We start from the raw sequence: 22,108 nt of genomic DNA, 5'->3' as shown, positions 1-22,108 counted from the left end.
GTCACCCCTAGGCTTTTGAATACTGGCTAAGGCTCTTGCCACCTCATTGTGCCTTTTTTAGGCAAGGCTCAAAAGACAAACCCACCTCCATAGAAAACACAAGGAAAAGGAAAGTAAGAGTAATGCTGCTCAACGCCAGAAGTCTAAACCTCAGGATGCACGCACTCGAGGCTCTCCTCAGTATGGAGAATATCGATATCTGTGCAGTAAGAGAAACCTGGTTCAAGGCTCCCAAGAGCACCCCAGCACTACCAGGTTATACCTCATACCATGCTTTTCCACCCCAAAACGTGGACCGAACCATAAAAGGAGGGGGAGTATCCATATTCATCAAAGATACCCACACCTCCAGGTTAGTGGCACTGCATGAAGCATCAGAGACCATCCATGTGCAACTAACAGTGAGCAAAACTGCCTTTCAGTTTGTAGCCTGCTACAGACCACCCTCCCAAACTCCGGAACCCCACTCGGCTTTCCTGAGAACACTGGAGAATATGAAGGTCTCTCCAAACACCATTATATTGGGTGACTTCAACTACCCAAACCTAGACTGGGAACACTACTCAAGCCCCAACACCCTCGCCCAACGGTTCCTAGAATTTATAAACTCAAATGCTATGGAACAACTGGTCACCATCCCCACAAGAGGGGAAAACATACTGGACCTGATCATCACCAACATGGGGACTCTATGTTCCATACCAGAGGTATACCCCTCATTGGTAAGATATGACCATAAATTAATCTCACTGGACATCCATATCCCGTCCCCACCCCCAGCCAAGGAAACCACGATGAAAAACTTCTCAAAAGCAAACTTCACACTTCTCAAAACCGAGGTGGAATCCTTCAAAGCCCCTGGGCCACTGGAAAATACGGCCCAAACCGCAGAATCCTTTACAAACGCATTCTATGGACACCTACAGGAATGCATGAATCGTGCTATCCCAAATAAAACAAAGACTCATTCCTCCAAATGCAGGAGACCTGTCTGGTGGACCCCAGCCATAAATAAGCTATACAACAGAAGGAGGAAGCTACTACATGATAGAGCAAAATCCCAAAAAGGGAAAGCATCTCTGAGCAGTACTAGCAAGAAACTACGATCCCTCATAAAATCATCTAAGGCCAGCTTTGAAAGAAAAATTGCACAAGATGCTAAAGATAATCACAAGGCCTTCTTTAGTTATGTCTGGAACCTGGGTGGCAACTCCCAGATATGCTCTGAGTTAGTGCAAAATGACAAAAATACACTAAACCCACAGACATTGCCAACATCCTGGCAGACAGATTCAGTGCAAACCTCCCCCCCCCTTCCCCCCCAAAAGAGCAAATGTCTATCCCAACAGAGTGTAGCCTCCCTGACATCACAGATGCACAGGTGAGAGCTGCCCTCTCCAAAGCAAAAAACACAGCATCAGTGGGACCAGAAGGTGTCCCGGGCTGTATCTTACATGAGCTCCAAGAAGAACCGAACCCTCACATAAAGTCACTGTTCAATCTCAGCCTTACTACAGGATATGCACCCAAGGAATGGCGTACAGCAACAGTGGTCCCACTCCACAAAGGTGGTGCCACAACAGACCCTGGAAACTATCGCCCTATAAGCCTGACTAGCCTGGTCTGCAAAGCTATGGAGCGTATCATCATGGAACTCATGAACAAAGACACTGGGAATCTCCAAACACTGGATCCTACCCAATTCGGCTTTGTTAAGGGCAGATCTTGCCTCTTAAACCTGGTTGACTTCTTTGAAACAGTCACCAAGGCCATAGATGAAGGGAAGGTAGTCCACACAGCCTACCTGGACCTCGCAAAGGCCTTCGACACAATACCCCACTCAGGCATCATAAATAAGCTCACCAGCTTAAATATCAACCCCTATGTCACAAGATGGGTAGCAAAGTGGCTCAGGGATAGAACCCACATGGCTAGAATTGCAGGTGCCATGTCAGATTCTAAACCAGTTACAAGTGGCGTCCCACAAGATTCAGTCCTGGGACCTCTCTTGTTCGGTATATATTTCTCTGAGGTACAGGCTAACACGGGAGGACTATGGCTGACCAAGTTCGCAGACGACTGCAAACTGGGTGCCATAATCGACTCGCCGACTGACACAAGCATCCTCCAAAAGGGTCTCATAGAGACGGATAACTGATGCCAGAGCCATGGCCTAAAGCTAAATGCCAAAAAGTGCATAGTCATTCCCTTTGGGAAAAACAAAGTGCCCACAAATTACCACATAGGTGGTAATCCATTAAGTACGGAAGAAGCAATTAGGGATTTGGGGACCCAAGTAGATAGCAATCTCTCCTTTGACAACCACATTGCCAAAGTGGTTAGAACAACCTTCTATATAGCCCACCTTATCACAAAAGGGTTCACATCTAGATCAAGAGAGTCTACCCACCATCTCCCCCAAGAAACTATCATCTTAGGTGATTTCAATATTGACTGGCAATCCTGTTCTGGCAACAATCCAACCCATCATGTACACCTTCATGGCTTCACCCAACTAGTCTAGTCACCAACAAGGATAAATAAAAACTCCAGCAAGCACACTACCCTGGATTGGATACTAGTCAGTAAGAACCTCCAGTCATATATAACAGGCTGCTTATCAGATAGTCTCCGTGATCACTCCCCAACATTCCTACTCAAAAAATAGCTGTACCAAGCTAAACCTGTCATCTATCATCAAATACGTAAAAAAATAAACTTTAACCCACTCACATTCATCTCATCCCTCAAAGAATGTAACTGGCATGCTCTAAAGTACCTCAGTCTAGATGACGCAGTTGAATTTTTTAATACTACCTTCCTGAACATCCTTAATTACCATGCCCCCATAAGATTTTCCAGAACCAAAGCACAACCCTCCCCATGGCTACAGAAAACCACTAAGTCAGAAATGAAAAACAGGGATAAAGCCTGGGAGCACTGGCGCAAAACCAAAACCCCCACAGCTAGACAAACATTCCTAGAACTACGCAATAGAGTCAAAAAGCTAATAAAACGGGACAAATTCCAGTACTACCAGTCTGCCCTAGACTCCTCACAACACAGCCCCAAACAATTCTGGTCCTCCATAAACTCCATCCTCCACCCAGGTAAAGTCAGTACCCTTCCTCCTAACATCCCTTGCTCCTCAGAAAATATTGCTACCTCATTCAACACACACTTCACCCAAACCATACTATCACTAGCTAAACAACACAACCCCCCTCCAACCCACACCATCAACTAGTAATCTCCCCACTGCCTTCTCTTTTTCTCCTGTACCTACCTCCAACATAAAAAAACTCTTAACTAAACTTAAACCCACCAAATTAGCAGCAGACAACCTCCCAAGTGAATACCTACAAATCGCAGCTGATGCTCTGGCCTACCCAATATCCATCTTGATTAACCGATCTCTGTCAGAAAGTTACGTTCCCACATTGTGGAAAGTCTCACATATAATTCCCCTCCACAAAGGCGGACCCTCTGCAGAACTAACCAATTACCGCCACATAGCTATTCTCTCTCCACTCTCCAAAATACTAGAGAGATGCATACACTCTCAGGTCTCACACTACCTCCTTACTAACAACCTCCTTTCCAGTACTCAGCATGGTTTCCGATCAAACCATTAGCACCACCACTGCCTTACTCTCCTTTACAAACACTATCCTCCAGCATAAAAACAATGGCTATCTCTCCTCTGCTACTTTCCTAGACCTATCTAAAGCATTTGACATGGTCCCACACAAACAACTTATCTCTGTCCTCAATAACCTATCCTTCTCACAATCAGTCACCAACTGGTTTCAGAGTTACCTGTCTGACCGCCAACAATCCGTTGTATGGCAGAATGACATATCTCCCCAACTACCTGTCTTCATAGGGGTTCCCCAAGGATCCATCCTTGGACCCCTACTTTTCTCTGTTTACACCAATAATCTAGCCTCTGCCACCAAACATGGCACACTCATCCAATACACAGATAACTCAACCATCATCTGCTCAGCCCAGTCCCTACCCAAACTGCAAAAAGTCACACAGGAAGCCTTTTCCTCTGTTGAAACATGGTTATCCGATGCCCAATTAATACTCAACCCAAACAAAACTAAACTACTCATCTTCCAACCCACCAAACATACTCAAAACAACTCTCACTTTAACATCACAGCAAAAGACAACACCACTATATACCCAACTGAACACACCAAATTGCTAGGAGTGGAAATAGACAATAAACTAAAATTTGACATTCACATATCCATGACCATAAAAAAGTCTACAAAAAACTAGGAGCATTATACAGAAATAAACAATTTCTCACCAAAGCAGCAAAGATTTCAATAGCAAATTCCCACCTTATCTCCACCCTACTTTATGCCTCTCCAGTATATACCAACCTAAGGCAATGTGATCTAAATAAGCTAGAGACCTGCTACAACAAAATCGCCAAATTCGCCACAGGGGCATCCTACCGTAGTCACCACTGTCTCTCACTTGCTGAAATGGGCTGGCTTGAACTCCCTCACCTCCTTCAGTGGTATCAACTCTCACTTGCCCACAAACTAGTAAACCATCCACTAAATGTCCCATCCCTCCAGAATCTACTCCAACCCTATCGCACCACCAGACCACTAAGATCCAGCAACAAAAATCACTTGCAGATCACTAAAGCCAATAATTCTGCTGGTGAAGCACTATTCTCTTGTGCCATAGCCAAATTATGGAACTCACTCCCACCCACAATTACCTCCGTACCATCATGCACCAACTTCAAAACTTTATTAAAAGTGCACCTAAAAACATGCTGGCTATGCCCTTGCAACTCCCACTCTAATATCATCCACCCCATCCAACTACTACCTTTCTTTCACCTCCACTAACTACCTTGATGATAGCAAGCTCAGATGCTCATAAGCCTAGTACTTATTATACAGCAGGAACGTCTCATTGTTACATTTGTTAATGCCTGTTATGTACAGGCAAACACAGGAGGACTATGGCTTACTCAGCTCAGATGCTCATAAGCCTAGTACTTATTATATTATACAGCAGGAACGTCTCATTGTTACATTTGTTAATGCCTGTTATGTACTTCACAGATAAAGATTCTAGTTGTCTACTGATGTACTATGTTCTTCATCTGTAAATATGTTGTAAGTAATTTCTATGTTAAATTGTTAATCGCTATGTAATCCAATGTAACTACTGTCTGTTTATTTTACTGTGGAGCTTTTCTCCCCAGGCCTCCGCTGAAAATGGACCCACGTCCAGTCAGACACTCCCGGTCAACAAATTTAAATAAATAATAAAATAAAATTAATAAAGAGAGGTCATTGTGCCCCTCTACTCATCACTTATCAGGCCCATAATTGAATACAATGCCCCATTTGGGAAGTACCTTACCCGACACCTGCAGCAACTGGAAAGACCCCAAAAGTACCTCACCAAGAGGATCAAGGGTCTTAAACAGATGCCCTACGCAGTTAGGCTAAAGAAACTCCAGCTCCACTCAGCTGCTTACTGCCTACTCAGAGGCGATCTGTGCCTAACGTATAAAGCCATGTCCAACCCAGAATTGATGGACATGCTCCACCTCAGGAAATCCAAATCCCTTAGAGCTACACGCTCCAGGGACTTAAAACTCAGCACAGAAATTAATAGGACATGTTGGAGGGACAGATTCATATCCCAAAGGCTCCCCTCACTCTGGAACAAAATCCCAATCCATGTTAGGCAGAGCCCCTCAATGACCCTCTTCAAGAGAAATCTTAAAGAGTGGATGTGAGATCATAGATTTACCCCTGGGATCTCTTCTGTGTCCCTACTAGACAGAGGCACAGTAAACTAACCTGAAAAGGGCCATCTTCTGTGACCTATACAGAGGCACAGTCAACTAATCTAAAAGGGTGGCGAAAGCCAAACACACTCTGGCTAGGCTTATAAATGCCCTAGGGCAGATAGCCTAGTATCAACCTATGAACCTATGAACCTAAATATTTCTAGCTAAATGAGGAATGCTATTTCTAAGTGCCTTCTGCTAATTAGCTAATGTTATTCACTGCTTGCAAAGGAATTATTTGCTAACTTTTCTAAATGTACCTAGCTAAGACCTGTTAAACGTCCAACAGAACAGAAAATGTAAAACAAAACACATAAAACAAGAAAAGAACAAGAAAAAAAAACTGACCCTAGCCAAGACCTCTTAAAACTCTAGCAGAACAGAAAACTTAAAACAAAACAAATGTAATACAAGAAAAAGATAAAAAATAGAAGTAACCAAACCTTATATGAAAAACTTCAATTCAAAATAAAATGCAGAGATCTGCAATATTCAGGCAGATTACAGAAAGCAAGCCAAACAAGCACTTCAGCTAAATAAAGATGCCTCCAAATATTTCTATCTAAATGAGGAATGCTATTTCTTAGGCCCTCCCACTAATTAGCTGATGTTATGTACTGTTTTCCCCAAGGAATTCTTTCTAACTTTTCTAACTGATCCTAGCCGAGACTTCTTAAAACTCCAACAGAAAAGAAAACTTAAAATAAATGTAATACAAGAAAAAAGATAAAAAATAGAAGTAACTAAACCTTAAATGAAAAACTCAATTTCAAAATAAAATACAGACAGAGATCAGCAATATTCAAGCAGAATACAGCATGAAAGTCAAACAAGCATTCCAGCTAAACAGAGGTGCCTCCAAAAATTTCTAGCTAAATGAGGAATGCGCCTCCCACTAATTAGCTGATGTTACTCACTGTCTGCAAAGGAATTCTTTACAACCTTTCTAACTGACCGCAGCCAAAACCTCTTAAAATTGCAACAGAACTTAAAGCTTAAAACAAAACAAATGTAATACAAGAAAAAGATAAAAAATAGAAGTATCCAAACCTTAAGTGAAAAACTTAAATTCAAAATAAAATGCAGAGATCAGCAATATTCAGTCAGACTATAGCAAGCAGCCAAACAAGCACTCCAGCTAATCTAGTGAACAAACTGAAATTTCAGTTTTGTTTTCTGTTTACCCCTTTCTTTACTGAAAGAATGCTCAAGTTTATGTCTCCATTTCAATAAAAAATACTTTTTCAGAAGTGTACAGCTGACTAAAAGACACACTGGTATGATACTACAGCCCAGGACACAATATAAAGTGATACAGAATTTCGTTTAAACGTAAATGCCATATGTACATGGTTTCATAGTATCATGTTTTCAACAGGGCATACAGAATATAACTTGGCAGTGGCTTTTACTTCATGACCTGCTGGCCAAATTATGTAGAAAAGAATGTCTCAGCTGAATGTTTGCTGGCCTATACATAAGTCTGTGCATGCACAGAGTGTTAGAGATTTGTCAACCAGACAAAAGATATGCAGTACAGAACAGAAAGACAAGCTACAAAGTCAGACAACAGTGTAAAGAAAAATAAACCAAAAAAGGACTGTAAATCTTTTTAATTTAAAGTAAAGGGAGGGTAGAATTCTCCACCCAGTGGATCCAGTGCATCTTAGACATGGTGCCATCTGTTTCAGTATTTACAGCACTAAGTATAATGAAACAAAAAAATGGTGACATTTTTGGAGGAAGGTTTTGCCCTAAACAACCTAAATTAACATGAATAGCTGTTACAGAAGCACAAAGAAAGCAGAAGCAGGTACCTTCTTTCAAGTGTGCTGCAGCAACCTCACAAAACATCCATACTTCAGTCAGAGTTCTGCCAGTTCAGGTGCGCATAAATATGTATATGTGTGTTGGGGGAAGGGAGAGCATGAGGAAGTTAAAAGAACAGAAAAGAAAATGAATATTATTCAGTGATGGAACAAATTAAATAGGTACACATTTATTGTTTATGTTTTACAAGTCAGTGAACTGACGTCATGACCTTGTTACATAAGAACAGTTCAGACAAAATAAACAGATGTGGTGTTATGTACATACGTAAGGACATGCTATAGGTAAATGGTTTCATAGTACCACAGCTTCAACAAGGCATATGGAGCAGAAACTAAAGATGACAAACTGAAGTCAGTACAATGAGACCATCTGTGATGACAGTCGAGTGAAAGTTGTGGTCAGATTTTACTAGTGCTTACATTACAATAGCCTGACACGTATAAATAGCTTTTTGTGATGACAGGAATGGTGGGAAGAGTTCTAATGCTCAGTGGTATTGCATTTGAAATTTGTACTCCTAATATTTACTTTTAAAGGAAGTTTTTTATTAAAGTAGGAAAACAGATCAAGAGAAAGTGTACAAAATGCATAATGATTTGAATATGGCACATCCAACTGATGTCACACTGCATGGCAGAAACCTTCTTCCTCCAAAGACGGAGCAACCACATAGTTAATTATATTAAGTAAAAGGGTGCAGGGGACAAAATGGTAGAATGGAAATTGATGGTGGTGACTTTACTTTCCACAGAAAGAAACAAGTGTAAATGCTTGTGTACATGCTATTATAGCTATTTTAGACTTTTTTTTTTCTGAATCAGTAATTACATGTGTACTGACTCCATTCTCACTGGCACTCCAGACCCAGCTGTAATTTTGTGATGTACAAATACATGCTTGATATAACTCTTTTTCCATTTGTACTAACATTTTAGGCCAGATTCCAAAAGTCTTGTTCTCAGAGTAAGTCACTTACACCGAGACTTGCTGTCAGAGTAAGTGACTTACTCTGACGGCAAGTCTTTTGGAATATGGCCCACCAGTATAAGTCTGTTTTAGACAGGCCTTACACTGAAGTAAGTCACATACACCAAAAACAAGTCTTTTGGAATCAGCTCAGACTTAAACCAGATTAAGGCACTTACACTGAGAGCAAGCCTTTTGGAATTGGAGCCTTTTCCTCACAGCTGTAGGGATCTAGGGACTGCTTGGTTAGTAGAGGGCTGTAAGTTTTATGACATTGGCAGCTTTTTTTTTTTTCCCTACGTTGCAACAGCCCTATGACAACTAATATAGCAAGGATCATTCCTAAGTATACTACAGCTGGGATCTTGACATTTCAGGTTTGTGTTCATGAGCACATTACAAGAGCATGATAACTCTCAAGTGGAAAACCCCATGAAGTAGAATTCTCAGAATCCACTTTGCTGAATCATTCAGTCATTGAAAAGAGGGAGCCCAAAACTCAACTAAACATAACCAGCTGACATTACATGATACTATTTACTTCTGTAATCTGTACCGGACCCATACATTTAAGTCTATTCACCTGAAAAAATGTTTTCACTTTTTGATGTTTGATTTATCAGACTATGTATAACCTTAAAACAGCTTGATCTCGATGGTCATAACTAATGTTACAAATCTTTCAAGCTGTATAGAACAGCTCAGTTATGTTACCATTTCAGATATGTGATAAGTGTCATCATCTGCACGCGCTGCTTAAGGAAAGCTATAGAGCTCCATGTAACATAACTAATTCTATTATTGAATCAGCGATTATCATTAACATCATAGCTTCCTGATGACAATGTAGGAGTAATAAGCACAATAAACTTGAGACAGGGGTCTTTAAACGATGAAACACTACCTACCATAAAATAAGAATAGTAATCCAAAAAAGCTAGATGACATTAAAATCACACAACAGCTGAAGCATTATGATTGATATACATTTTTCTTTAGCTTTTGAATGTACTTCCCCTTAATGTCTATGACCTCACATTCACACACCAGTAGGTTTCCTTTTATTTACTTATTTGTTTACAAAGCCAGAACTCTGTAATTAGAATTAAAATAGATCCGTCAACCTAGTCTACGCTGTATTCATATGCAGAAGTTAGTATAACTGCTTTACCTGTAGAGGTCCCAGGATGGAGCTGGTTGTATACATGAAGAACAGCCGGAGGTAACTGAGAACATTAGCAAAGGCAAAGAGACCTTCTGCTACCAGCGTTGGATGGAAAGCATCCCAATTCTTCCTCTCTGCTATTTCACAGTACTAGAACACAAATGCAGATTGGTAATAGCATTTACAGTTTATATAATGAATGGTAAAATGTAAAATGCATATAACAGCTCAGCATATGACACTTTTAATAGATTCTGTAATTCAAGAAACCAAAATAGCAGTACTTATTTATTTTATTTACTATATGGGAACTGGGTAGGTGGGTTGGTCCAAAGGTCCTTTTCAGTCATGACCCAAATGAAAAGGCAAGAATACAAAATTATCTTAATGCTGAGTACATTCAAATAAATATATGATAAACAGCATTGATGCTGCTTACATATGATACATGATCATTAAAGTAGAAATCATATACATTTAAAGAAAAGAGAAGGATCAGTAAACAAGCAAACCTGTTAAAAAATTCACAAAGCTAAAAGATCAACACACATAGGTTCATAGGTAGGTACTAGGCTATCTCCCCAAGGGCATTTATAAGCCTAGCCAGAGTGTGTCGGCTTTCGCCGCCCCATTGATTAATTAACTGAGCCTCTGTCAAGCAGAGCCAATGAAGTGATCCCAGGGGTGTACTTTCTGTTACCCATCCACTCGTCAAGGCTTCTCTTGAAGAGTGTTAGTGAGGGGCTCTGCTTAATGTAGTTAGGAATTTTTTTCCAAAGCATGGGGAGTCTCTGTAACAGGAATCTATCCCTCCAGCATGTTCTATTTATTGTTGTGGTGAGGTTTAGCTCACTAGAGCGCGTAGCTCGCAGTGTCTTGGATTTCTTTAGGTGGAGCATGTCCATCAATTCTGAGTTGGACATGGCTTTGTAAGTCAGGCAGAGATCACCTCTGAGTAAGCGATATGCCACTGAGTACAGCCAGAGTTTTTTCAGTCAGGCTGCATAGGACATATGTTTGAGGCCAGTAATCCTCTTGGTGAGGTGCTTTTGTGGTCTTTCAAACTGTAAGTGTCTTGTGAGGTACATCCCAAATGGGGAATTGTACTCTATGATGGGTCTGATGAGTGACAAGTAGAGGGGCACTATAACCTCTTTATTTCTAGATGTGAACCCCTTAGTAATTAGATGGGCCACATAGCAGGATTTCCTAACTACTTTGGCAATATGATTGTCAAAGGAGAGATTACTATCTACCTGGGTCCCCAGATCTCTTATTACCTCTTCTGTATTAAGGGGGCTGCCGCCTATGTGATAATTCATGGGTGTTTTGTTTTTCCCAACCTGGATGACTATGCATTTCTTTGGCATTTAGCTTGAGGCCATGACTTTGACACCAGGTATCTGTCTCAGTAAGGCCTTTTTGGAGGATGTCCGTGTCAGCTGGAGAGTCAATTATGGCTCCCAGTTTGCAGTCATCGGCGAACTTGGTAAGACATAGTCCTCCTGTGTTTGCCTGTACTTCTGAGAAATATATGCTGAACAGTAGGGGTCCCAGAACTGAGCCTTGCGGGACACCACTTGTGACTGGTTTAGAGTCAGACCTGGAGCCCGCTATTCTTACCATGTGAGTTCTGTCTGTAAGCCAGTTGGCAACCCATCTTGTGATGTAGGGGTTTATGTTCAGGTTGGTGAGTTTTTCTATAATACCTGAGTGAGGAATGGTGTTGAACGCCTTGGCGAGATCAAGGTAGGCTGTGTGAACCACCTTTCCCTCATCTATGGCCTTGGTAACTGTCTCAAAGAAGTCAACCAGGTTTAGTAGGCATGATCTGCCCTTAACAAAGCTGAACTGGGTCGGGTTAAGTGTTTGGAGGTTCCCAATGTCTTTGTTAATGAGTTCCATGATGATGCGCTCCATAGTCTTGCTGACCAGGCTAGTCAGGCTTATGGGGCGATAGTTACCACGGTCAGTTGTGGCTCCTCCTTTGTGGAGTGGAATAACCATTGTTGTGCGCCATTCCATGGGCACATAGCCTGTGGAGAGGCTGAGGATGAACAGCGTGTTTAGGTGGGGGTTAGTTTGTTCGTGCAAGACACAGCCTGGGACACCATCTGGCCCCATTGATGCTGTGTTTTTGGCTTTTGAAAGGGCTGATTTCACCTGTGCTTCTGTGATTTCCGGGACACTACACTTTTCCGGTATTGTTGTGGGCCCTTTTGAAGGTGAGAGGGAGGAGAAGTTTACACTGAATCTATCTGCCAGTATGTTGGCAATATCAGTAGGTTCAGCATATTTTGTGCTATTTTGCACTATCTCAGAGCATATCTGCGAGTTACCACTTAGATTTTTGACACAGCTAAAGAAGGCTTTGTGGTTATCTTTTGAGTCCTTGGCTATTTTTCTTTCGAAGTTAGCCTTGGATGATTTTATGAGGGACCTTAGTTTCTTACTGATACTGATCAGGGATGTCTTTCCTTCTTGGGATTTGCTTTTTTTCTGAACTAGTTTCCTCCTTTTGTTGTATAACCTGTTTATGGCAGGGGTCCACCAGACTGGTTTCCTTCTCTTAGGGGAGTGAGTCTTGGTTTTGCTAGGGATGGCATGATCCATGCATCCTTGTAGGTGTTCATAGAGTGCAATTGTAAAGGATTCTGCATCTTGGGCAGTGTTATCCTTTAGCGTGGTGGCTGTGAAACTTACCACCTCTGACTTAAGTAAGGTGAAGTTTGCTTTAGAAAAGTTTTTCACTGTGGTTTCCTTGGTTGGGGGTGGTGTTGGGGTGTGGACATCCAGGGTGATTAGTTTATGGTCTGATCTAACAAGTGACGGGTTGACCTCCGGTACGGAGCACCTGTCGCCCATGTTGGTGATGACCAGGTCCAATATGTGGCCTCTGGTAGGGGAGTTTACCAGCTGATCCAGGGCATTTGAGTTGATAAATTCCAGGAAGTACTGTGCCTGGGAATTTGCACTCAAGTAGTTTTCCCAGTTAATGGTACAGTAATTGAAATTTCCCAAGATCAGAGTGTTCGGTAGGACCTTCATGTTTTCCAGTGTCTCCAGAAAGGTGGAGTGGTGGTCCTAGGTCATGGAGGGTGATCTGTAGCAGGCCACAATTTGCATTGCAGATTTGCCCAATGTTAGTTGCACATGGATGATCTCAGAGGTATCATGCTGCGCCACTAACCTGGAGGTGTGGATATCCTTGATGAATATGGATACACCCCCTCCTTTTGTGTTTCGGTCCATGTTCTGTGGCCGAAATGTGTGGTATGAGTTGTAGCCCAGTAGTGCTGGAGTGCTCTCTGGAGCCTTGAACCAGGTTTCAGTTACTGCACAGATGTTGACGTTCTCCATAGTTAGGAGTGCTTCGAGTGCATGCATTTTGAGATTTAAACTCCTGGCGTTGAGTAGCATAGCCCTCAGTTTTTTACTTGTGCTGTTTATGGAGGTGGGTTTGAATTTTTAGCCTTGCTTAAAAAAGGCACTATGGGGGCAGCAAGAGCCTTAGCCAGTATTCAAAAGCCAAGGGGTGACAGGTGCAAGCCATCTCTTGTGAAGCAATGTGGCTTGTCGAGCATGTCATCCCAGGCTGACAGACACTGGATCCCCTTTGAATGACACCAGAAGCTTAGCCAATTGTTGAAACTGATCATTTTTTCTTTATAATGAGGTATCATTCTTGGTGAGGGCAGGATGCTACTCAGGGTCAGGGTCATACCTGCCTGGGCTACATGATCAGAGAGCTCTTCCATGTCTCTTTTCATGTAGCCCAGGGAGGTACGGCTCAGATCGTTCACACCAACATGAACAATGACAGAGTCATATTTGTACTTGTTCTGGAGTGACCTGAGTACTTGTGTTATGTGGTGGATTCTGGCTCCCGACAGGCAGCTAACAGTAACCTTCTCCTTGTCCAGCCTAGTGAGTGGGGCGTCAGTGTGCCTGACTATTGAGTCACCTACTACTAGTGTGTTAGGTATGTTATTTCACCTTAAGGGCTGTGATTGTGCGGCATATTGATTTTGCGTTTTATGTGTTGACTGGTTTGTGAAGGGAGGTGCAGGTTTTGTGGGTGTCTGCTTTGGAGCTCTCTGATGCTTTTGCAGGTTTTTATTTAGAGCCTCCAAGTATGATTTTGTGTATTTATGTGTATCTTTTGCCAGTGCTAGTTTAGTAGATCTATGTGAGGCTGGAGGTGTGGTGCAAGTGTTAACCTTCTCCTCGTGACTGTCTGTGCCAGTCTTGGGTGGAGATACCTTAGCCTCCAGTTTGGCTGTATAATTGCATCTCTCACATATGTTAATGTTTTGTGGTAGGAGGAGAGGGCTGTCTGTGTACATGAGGCAATTGTAACATTGCCTCAGGATACCCAGATTCACCAGCTGGACTGGAGAGTACACCTGAAGTTGCCCTTTGGTCATGCCTGAATAGTAGGGTGAGCTGCTTAGTCACTTGGTTGGAGAGGGGTGAATAAAGAGCCTTGTCCTGCTGGGCAGTCAAGTGTCGGGGTATATTAGTGCTTGCTATTAGGTCTGAGCAAGTGCTGGACTGTAGGATGCTTTTTGAGTGCTTAGGTTGAGAGTTAGACTAGTTTCAAGTGAAAAACTGAAGGAGACTTAGTGGAGCCAGGAATAATTTAACCCTAGCTAACCGGTGCTGCCCGGCGCACAAAACCATGCAACACATTTTTTAAACTACTAATTTCTGGACTGGAACCACTCCTCCAGGGACAGATGGCTGCTCAAAGTTCCCCTCTCTCACAGGTGAACAGAGAAACTTCCCTCTATCCAAGTAAGGTATGGGAAACTCAGAAACTTGTAACACAGACCTGAATTCAGCACTAGCCTGAAAACTGGACTATACAAGCTTAGAAAGGCGGGAAACAAGAACTTTATTTATTTATTTATTTTTTTGAAAAGATAAGGCAAAAACAGTAAAACGTACACTTAAAACAGCTTTAAATGACTACAAGTGATCAGAAAAGGCTATCGCACTTTAGTGTGTAGCCTACAACAGTTAAACAATTTATTTAAACAAAAAACAACCTTTTAAAAGTGCGGGCAGTCAAATAAGTACAGTATGTGAAAAAAAAAAGCTTTTAAATCACAATAAGTGCTGGAAAATCAGCGTTTAGGTTGAAAACAGTTAAGTACAGCAAGAAAATACAGAAAACTGATACTCAATCACTCCAAAGTCTCTCTTTTAAGCTAGAAGGCTTATATCAGTTTAAGGCTTTCTAGTGCTTTCCAGTAGGTTACATACAAGATGTTCAGTATCTATACATAGTATAAACAATATATATAGCATTTCAATGGTAACCACAGCTGCAGTAATAAGGGAATGAGTGACTAGCTAAGAGCAAGAGAATATTATACAATGATGATAATTATTATTCATTGTCCCTACAGCACATCATAGGTTCATAGGCTGGTACTAGGCTATCAGCCCTTGGGCCTACACAAGCCTAGCCATATCAATTCCCTGGCTATTTCTTCCCAGAATATTTACTTTCCTGGTCCCCTGTCTAATAGGGCAACTGACATGGTCCCTGGGGTGAATTTCCTATCTCCCATCCAATCGTCAAGGTTCCTTTTGAAGAAGGCAAAAGAGGCGCTCAGCTTGACATGTATGGGCGGTCTATTCCAGAGTATGGGGAGTCTCTGGGTCAGGAACCTATCCCTCCAGCATGTTTTGTTCATTGTGGTGACCACATTTAGATCCCAGGAGCATGTAGCTCTGAGGGATTGGGATTTCTTTAAGTGTAGCATGTCCAACAGCACTGGTTTTGACATGGCCTTGTATGTTAAGCAGAGATCACCTCTGAGCAGGCGATATACGACAGAGTTTAGCTGAAGTTTTTTTAGACGATCAGCATAGGGCATCTGCTTTAGGCCTGTGATTCTTTTAGTGAGGTATTTCTGTGGCCTTTCCAGTTGTTGCAGATGTCTTGTGAGGTACATACCAAATGGGGCGTTGTACTCTATAATGGGTCTAATGAGGGATGAGTACAGTGGGACAATGACCTCCTTTTTTCTGGATGAAAAGCCCTTAGTGATGAGGTGTGCCACATAGAAGGATTTCCTGACTGTTGTGGCTATGTGGTTATCGAAAGTGAGACTACTCTCCACCTGTGTCCCTAAGTCCCTTATCACACTTTCGGTGTTTAGTGTACTGCCACTTATGTGGTAATTCATGGGTACATGGTTTTTCCCAAAGGGGATAACTATACATTTCTTGGCATTGAGCTTGAGCCCATGGCTCTGGTACCAAGCATCTGTTTCTGTAAGGCCTTTTTGTAGAATATCCACATAATTTGGGGATTCAATAATGGCTCCCAGTTTGCAGTCATCTGCAAACTTTGTTAGCCAAAGTCACTTAGTGCTGGCCTGTACTTCAGAGAAGTAGATGCCAAACAAGAGTGGTCCCAAGACTGAACCCTGAGGTACTCTGCTTATCACTTGTCTAGAGCTGGATTTTGAGTCAGCTTCTTTTACAGTGTGGGTTCTGTCAGTAAGCCAGTTTGCAACCCATCGAGTGATGTAGGGATTAATGCCCAGCTTAGTAAGTTTAGCTATGATTGCAGAGTGGGAGATGGTGTCAAAGGCCTTGGCGAGGTCCAGATAGGCTGTGTGGACCACCTTACCCTCATCCATAGCTCTGGAAACTGATTTGAAGAAGTCAATCAGGTTGAGGAGACAAGATCGTCCCTTTACAAAACCAAACTGGGTGGGGTCCAGTGTTTGAAGGTTGCCAATGTCATTGTTTATAATTTCCATGATAATGCAGTCCATGGCTTTGCAGATCAGGCTCATCAGACTGATGGGATGATAGTTCCTGGGATCCAAGGTGGATCCCCCCCCTTATGGAGTGGGATTCCTGTAGCTGTGCACCACTCATTGGGTATGAAGCCTGAGGTGAGGCTATGATTAAACATGACACTTAAGTGAGGTGATGGTTCATTTTGTAGTTCATGTAGTACACAGCCCGGGATGTCATCTGGTCCCATGGATGCTGTACTCTTAGCTTTGGATACTGCGTTTTTTACCTGTGTGGCCGCAAGTACCGGAATTTGGCAATCTTTTGGTATTGAGATGGGCCATTTAGGGGGTGAGAGGGGGGTGAAGCTGGCAGTGAATCGATCCGCCAGGATACTGGCAATATCCTTGGCATCAGTATATTTAATGCCATTCTGTTGTAGCTCATAGCAGATCTGAGCATTGCCATTTAAATTCTTGACATAACTATAGAATGCCTTGTGGTCATCCTTGGAAGCTTTGTCAATTTTATTTTCGTAACTAGCTTTGGAGGATTTTATGTGGGATCTCAGCTTCTTACTGAGGCTGGTAAGGGAGTTTTTTGCATCTTGGGATTTTCCACTTTTCTGTAACAGTTTCTTTCGTCTGTTGTATAGATTGTTTATGGCAGGGGACCACCAGATTGGGTTCCTTTTTTTGGAGGAGACCGTCTTGGTTCTGTTTGGAATGGCATGATTCATGCACAAGTGGATGTGCTCATACAGTGCCTTAGTGTAGGATTCAGCATTCGAACTTCCAGTTCCCGTCTGCATGGGTGTCATGAAGTTTGTCACTTCTGACTTGAGTAGCATGAAGTTGGCTTTGGAGAAGTTTATTATGGAGGTTTCCCTACTGGGGGTGGGGGTGTGATGTGGACGTTAAGGGTGATTAGCTTATGGTCAAACCTGACCAACGAGGGGGTGACTACTGGTGTGGAGCATCGATCTCCCATGTTGGTAATGACCAGGTCTAGGATATCTGAGCCCCTGGTGGGACTATGAATTAGTTGGTCCAGGGCATTGGAATTTATGAATTCCAAGAACCATTGGGCAAAGGTGTTGGTACCCAAGTAGTTTTTCCAATTAATGGCAGGGTAGTTGAAATCACCCAGTATTAGAGTATTTGGTTGTATCTTAACATTATCTAGTATGTTTAGAAAGGTGTAGTGAGAATCTTGGGGCATGGTGGGGGATCTGTAGCAAGCTACAATTTGGATTGCAGTCTTACCTAGTGCTAGTGGCACCTGTAGTGTTAGTTTCAGATGCATTGTGTTTTTGACTTGAAGAAGTCAATCAGGTTGAGGAGGCAAGCTCGTCCCTTTACAAAACCAAACTGGGTGGGGTCCAGTGTTTGAAGGTTGCCAATGTCATTGTTTATAAGTTCCATGATAATGCATTCCATAGCTTTGCAGATCAGGCTCATCAGACTGATGGGATGATAGTTCCAGGGATATTGGCAAAGGCTCTTGCCACCCCCATAGTGCCTTTTTTAGGCAAGGCTCAAATTCTAAACCTACCACCCTAGAACACAAAAAAGGAAAAAAACTAAGGGTAATGCTGCTCAATGCCAGAAGTCTAAATCTCAAAATGCACGCACTCGAGGCCCTTCTCAGTATGGAGAACATCGATGTCTGTGCTGTGACAGAAACCTGGTTCAAGGCTCCTGAGAGCATCCCAGCACTAACAGGTTTTACCTCATACCATGCGTTCCGGCCACAAAATCCGGACAATACCAAGAAAGGAGGGGGGTATCCATATTCATCAAGGACACCCACACCTCAAGACTGGTGGCAACGCACGATGCATCGGAGACCATCCAGGTGCAATTAACCATAGGCAAGACTGCTCTGCAAATTGTAGCATGTTACAGGCCACCCTCACAAACTCAGGAACCTCACATGGCTTTCCTGAAAACACTGGAGGGGATAAATGTATCTCCAAACACCATCATACTAGGTGACTTCAATTACCCTAATATAGACTGGGAACACTACTCAAGCCCAAACACCCTAGCCCAAAAGTTCCTGGAATTCATAAACTCAAATGCCATGGAACAACTAGTCACCATCCCCACAAGAGGAGAAAATATACTTGATCTCATCATCACGAACATGGGAGCACAATGTTCAACACCGGAAGTATACCCCTCACTGGTGAGATCAGATCACAAACTAATCTTGCTGGAGGTCCTCATCCCACCCCACCTGAAATAAAAAAGACCACAGTAAAAAACTTCTCGAAAGCCGACTTCACACTTCTAAAGACTAGTGTAGTCTCCTTTAAGGCCCCCGAGCGGGCGGAAAACAGTACTCAAGCCGCTGAATCACTTACAAATGCCTTCTACCAGCACCTGCAGCACTGCATGGATAAGGCAATCCCAAGCAAAACAAAGACTCTTTGTACCAAGGGCAAGCGTCCAGTCTGGTGGACCCCAGCCATAAACAAACTCTACAACAAAAGGAGGAAGCTACTACAAGATAGAGCAAAGGAAGCTACTACAAGATAGAGCAAAATCCTTAAAAGGTAAGACACCCTTGATCACTATAAGTAAAAAACTAAGAGCTCTCATAAAATCATCCAAAGCAAATTTTGAGAGAAAAATAGCTAAAGACTCAAAGGACAATCATAAGGCCTTCTTTAGCTATGTTAGAAACCTGGGAGGAAACTCCCAGATATGCTCAGAACTAGTTCAGAATGATGTGAAGATTACTGATCCTACAGACATTGCCAACATACTGGCTGACAGGTTCAGTGCAAACTTCTCCTCCCCAAAAGGAGAGAGATCTATACCAAGTGGGTGCAGCACCCCAGACATCTGAAACGGGCAGGTGGGAACTGCTCGCTCCAAAGCAAAACACAGCATCCATGGGACCTGATGGTGTCCCAGGCTGTGTGCTCCACGAACTCAACGAGGAATTAAACCCACAGCTAGGACAGCTGTTTAATCATAGTCTCACCTCTGGATACGTACCCATGGAGTGGCTCACTGCGACTGTGGTCCCACTTCACAAAGGCGGTGCCTCCACAGACCCTGGAAATTACCGGCCCATTAGCTTGACAAGCCTTATCTGCAAAGCTATGGAGAGGATCATAATGGACCTCATAAATAAAGACATAGGGAATTTGCAGACTTTGGATCCAACCCAGTTTGGCTTTGTCAAAGGCAGATCATGCCTTTTAAACTTGGTTGACTTTTGAAACAGTCACCAAAGCCATTGATGAGGGAAAGGCAGTCCATACAGCCTACCTCGATCTGGCGAAGGCCTTCGATACAATACCCCACTCGGGTATCATTGAAAAACTCATCAGCTTAAATGTTAACCCATACATCACAAGATGGGTTGCAAACTGGCTGAGTGACAGACCCCACAGGGTCAGAGTTGCTGGCGCCATGTCAGACTCAAAGCCTGTCACAAGTGGTGTCCCACAGGGCTCAGTCCTGGGCCCACTCTTGTTTGGCATCTACTTTTCAAGTACAAGCAAACACAGGAGGGTTATGGCTGACAAAGTTTGCAGATGACTGCAAACTGGCAGTAGTCGAAAACACATCTGACACAGATATCCTTCAGAAGGGTCTCACAGAAACGGATGACTGGTGCCAGAGCCATGGCCTAAAGTTAAATGCCAAAAATGCATAGTCATACCCTTCGGGAAAAACAAGGTTACCCCTAGCTACCATATAGGTGGTAATCCTCTGAGCACAGAAGAAGTTATCAGGGACCTGGGGACCCAGGTTGACAGTAGCCTGTCATTCGACACCCATGTAGCTAAAGTAGTTAGGAAGACCTTCTACATTGCCCACCTCATCATGAAGGGATTCACATCTAGATCAAGGGAGGTCATAGTCTCCCTATACTCATCACTCATCAGACCAATGATTGAGTACAATGCCCCATTCGGAATGTATCTGACCCGATACTTGCAGCAGCTAGAGAGGCCACAAAAGTTCCTCACCAAAAGGATAAAGGGTCTCAAAAATCTGTCCTATGCTGCCCGACTGAAAGAACTCCAGCTCTATTCAGTCGCTTACCGCTTGCTCAGAGGTGACCTTTGCCTGACATACAAGGCCATGTCAAACCCAGAGTTGATGAATATGCTTCACCTCAAAAAATCTAGATCTGTCAGAGCCACAAGGGCGGGAGATTTAAACCTCGACATGCCTATTAATAGGACGTGCTGGAGGGATAGATTCATCATCCAAAGACTCCCTATGCTGTGGAACAAAATCCCGGTATATGTGAGGCAGAGCACCTCGCTGGCCTTGTTCAAGAGAAATCTTGATCAATGGATGGGAGATCGCAGATATACTCCAGGGATTACCTCAGTGTCACTGCTAGACAGAGGCACAGCAAAATAATGGGTATATTTCCCCATACAAAAGGGGTGGCTTAAGCCACAAAACTATGGGCTAGGCTTATAAATGCCCTCGGGCAGATAGCCTAGTATGAACCTATGAACCTATGAACCTATGAAAGGTGGATCCCCGCTTGTGGAGTGGGATTACTGTAGCTGTGCACCACTCAATGGGCATGAAGCCTTAGGTGAGGATATGATTAAACATGACACTTAGGTGAGGTGCCAGTTCATTTTGTAGTTCATGTAGTACATAGCCTGGGATGTCATCTGGTCCCATGGATGCTGTTCTCTTAGCTTTGGATACTGTGTTTTTTACCTGTGTGGCCAAGAGTACCAGAATTTGGCAATCTTTTGGTATTGAGATGGGCCCTTTAGCGGGTGAGAGGGGGGTGAAGTTGGCAGTGAATTGATTTGCCAGGATATTAGCAATATCCTTGGCATCAGTATATTTAATGCCATTCTGTTGTAGCTCATAGCAGATCTGAGCATTGCCATTTCAATGCTTGACATAACTCTAGAATGCCTTGTGGTCATCCTTGGAATCTTTGGCAATTTTATTTTCGTAACTAGCTTTAGAGGATTTTATGAGGGATCTCAGCTTCTTACTGAGGCTGGTAAGGGAGTTTTTTGCATCCTGGGATTTTCTACTTTTCTGCAACAGTTTCTTCCTTCTGTTGTATAGATTGTTTATGGCAGGGGACACTAGATTGGGTTCCTTTTTTTGGAGGAGACTGTCTTGGTTCTGTTTGGCATGGCATAATTCATGCAAAAGTGGATGTGCTTCTACAGTGCCTTAGTGTAGGATTCAGCGTTCTAACTTCCAGTTCCCGTCTGCATGGATGTCATGAATTTTGCCACTTCTGACTTGAGTAGCATGAAGTTGGCTTTGGAGAAGTTTATTATGGAGGTTTCCCTACTGGGGGTGGGGGTGGGATGTGGACTTTAAGGGTGATTAGCTTATGGTCAAACTACTACTGGTGTGGAGCATCGATCTCCCATGTTGGTAATGGCCAGGTCTAGGATATTTGAGCCCCTGGTGAGACTATGAATTAGTTGGTCCAGGGCATTGTAATTTATGAATTCCAAGAACCGTTGGGCAAAGGTGTTGGTGCCCAAGTAGTTTTTCCAATTAATGGCAGGGTAGTTG

General features: G+C 43.0%; 1 protein-coding gene across 1 annotated transcript in view; it reads right to left on the bottom strand.

Moving 5' to 3' along the window:
* The window catches only part of TRPC1 (transient receptor potential cation channel subfamily C member 1), a 983,394-nt gene that overhangs the window by 156,672 nt on the left and 804,614 nt on the right, over positions 1–22,108 (bottom strand). Inside the window, exon 9 of the mRNA XM_044071022.1 lies at positions 9,813–9,956. Within this exon, the coding sequence (XP_043926957.1) occupies positions 9,813–9,956 (144 nt within the window). The remainder of the gene's footprint in view (positions 1–9,812; positions 9,957–22,108) is intronic.

Source organism: Protopterus annectens, chromosome 5.part0 (genome assembly GCF_019279795.1).
Source record: "Protopterus annectens isolate FY-2018-M chromosome 5.part0, PAN1.0, whole genome shotgun sequence".
In the NCBI taxonomy this organism is placed as follows: Eukaryota; Metazoa; Chordata; order Ceratodontiformes; family Protopteridae; genus Protopterus; species Protopterus annectens.
Note: the sequence above shows the minus strand (reverse complement) of the source record. Positions and strands in the feature narration are given on the sequence as shown.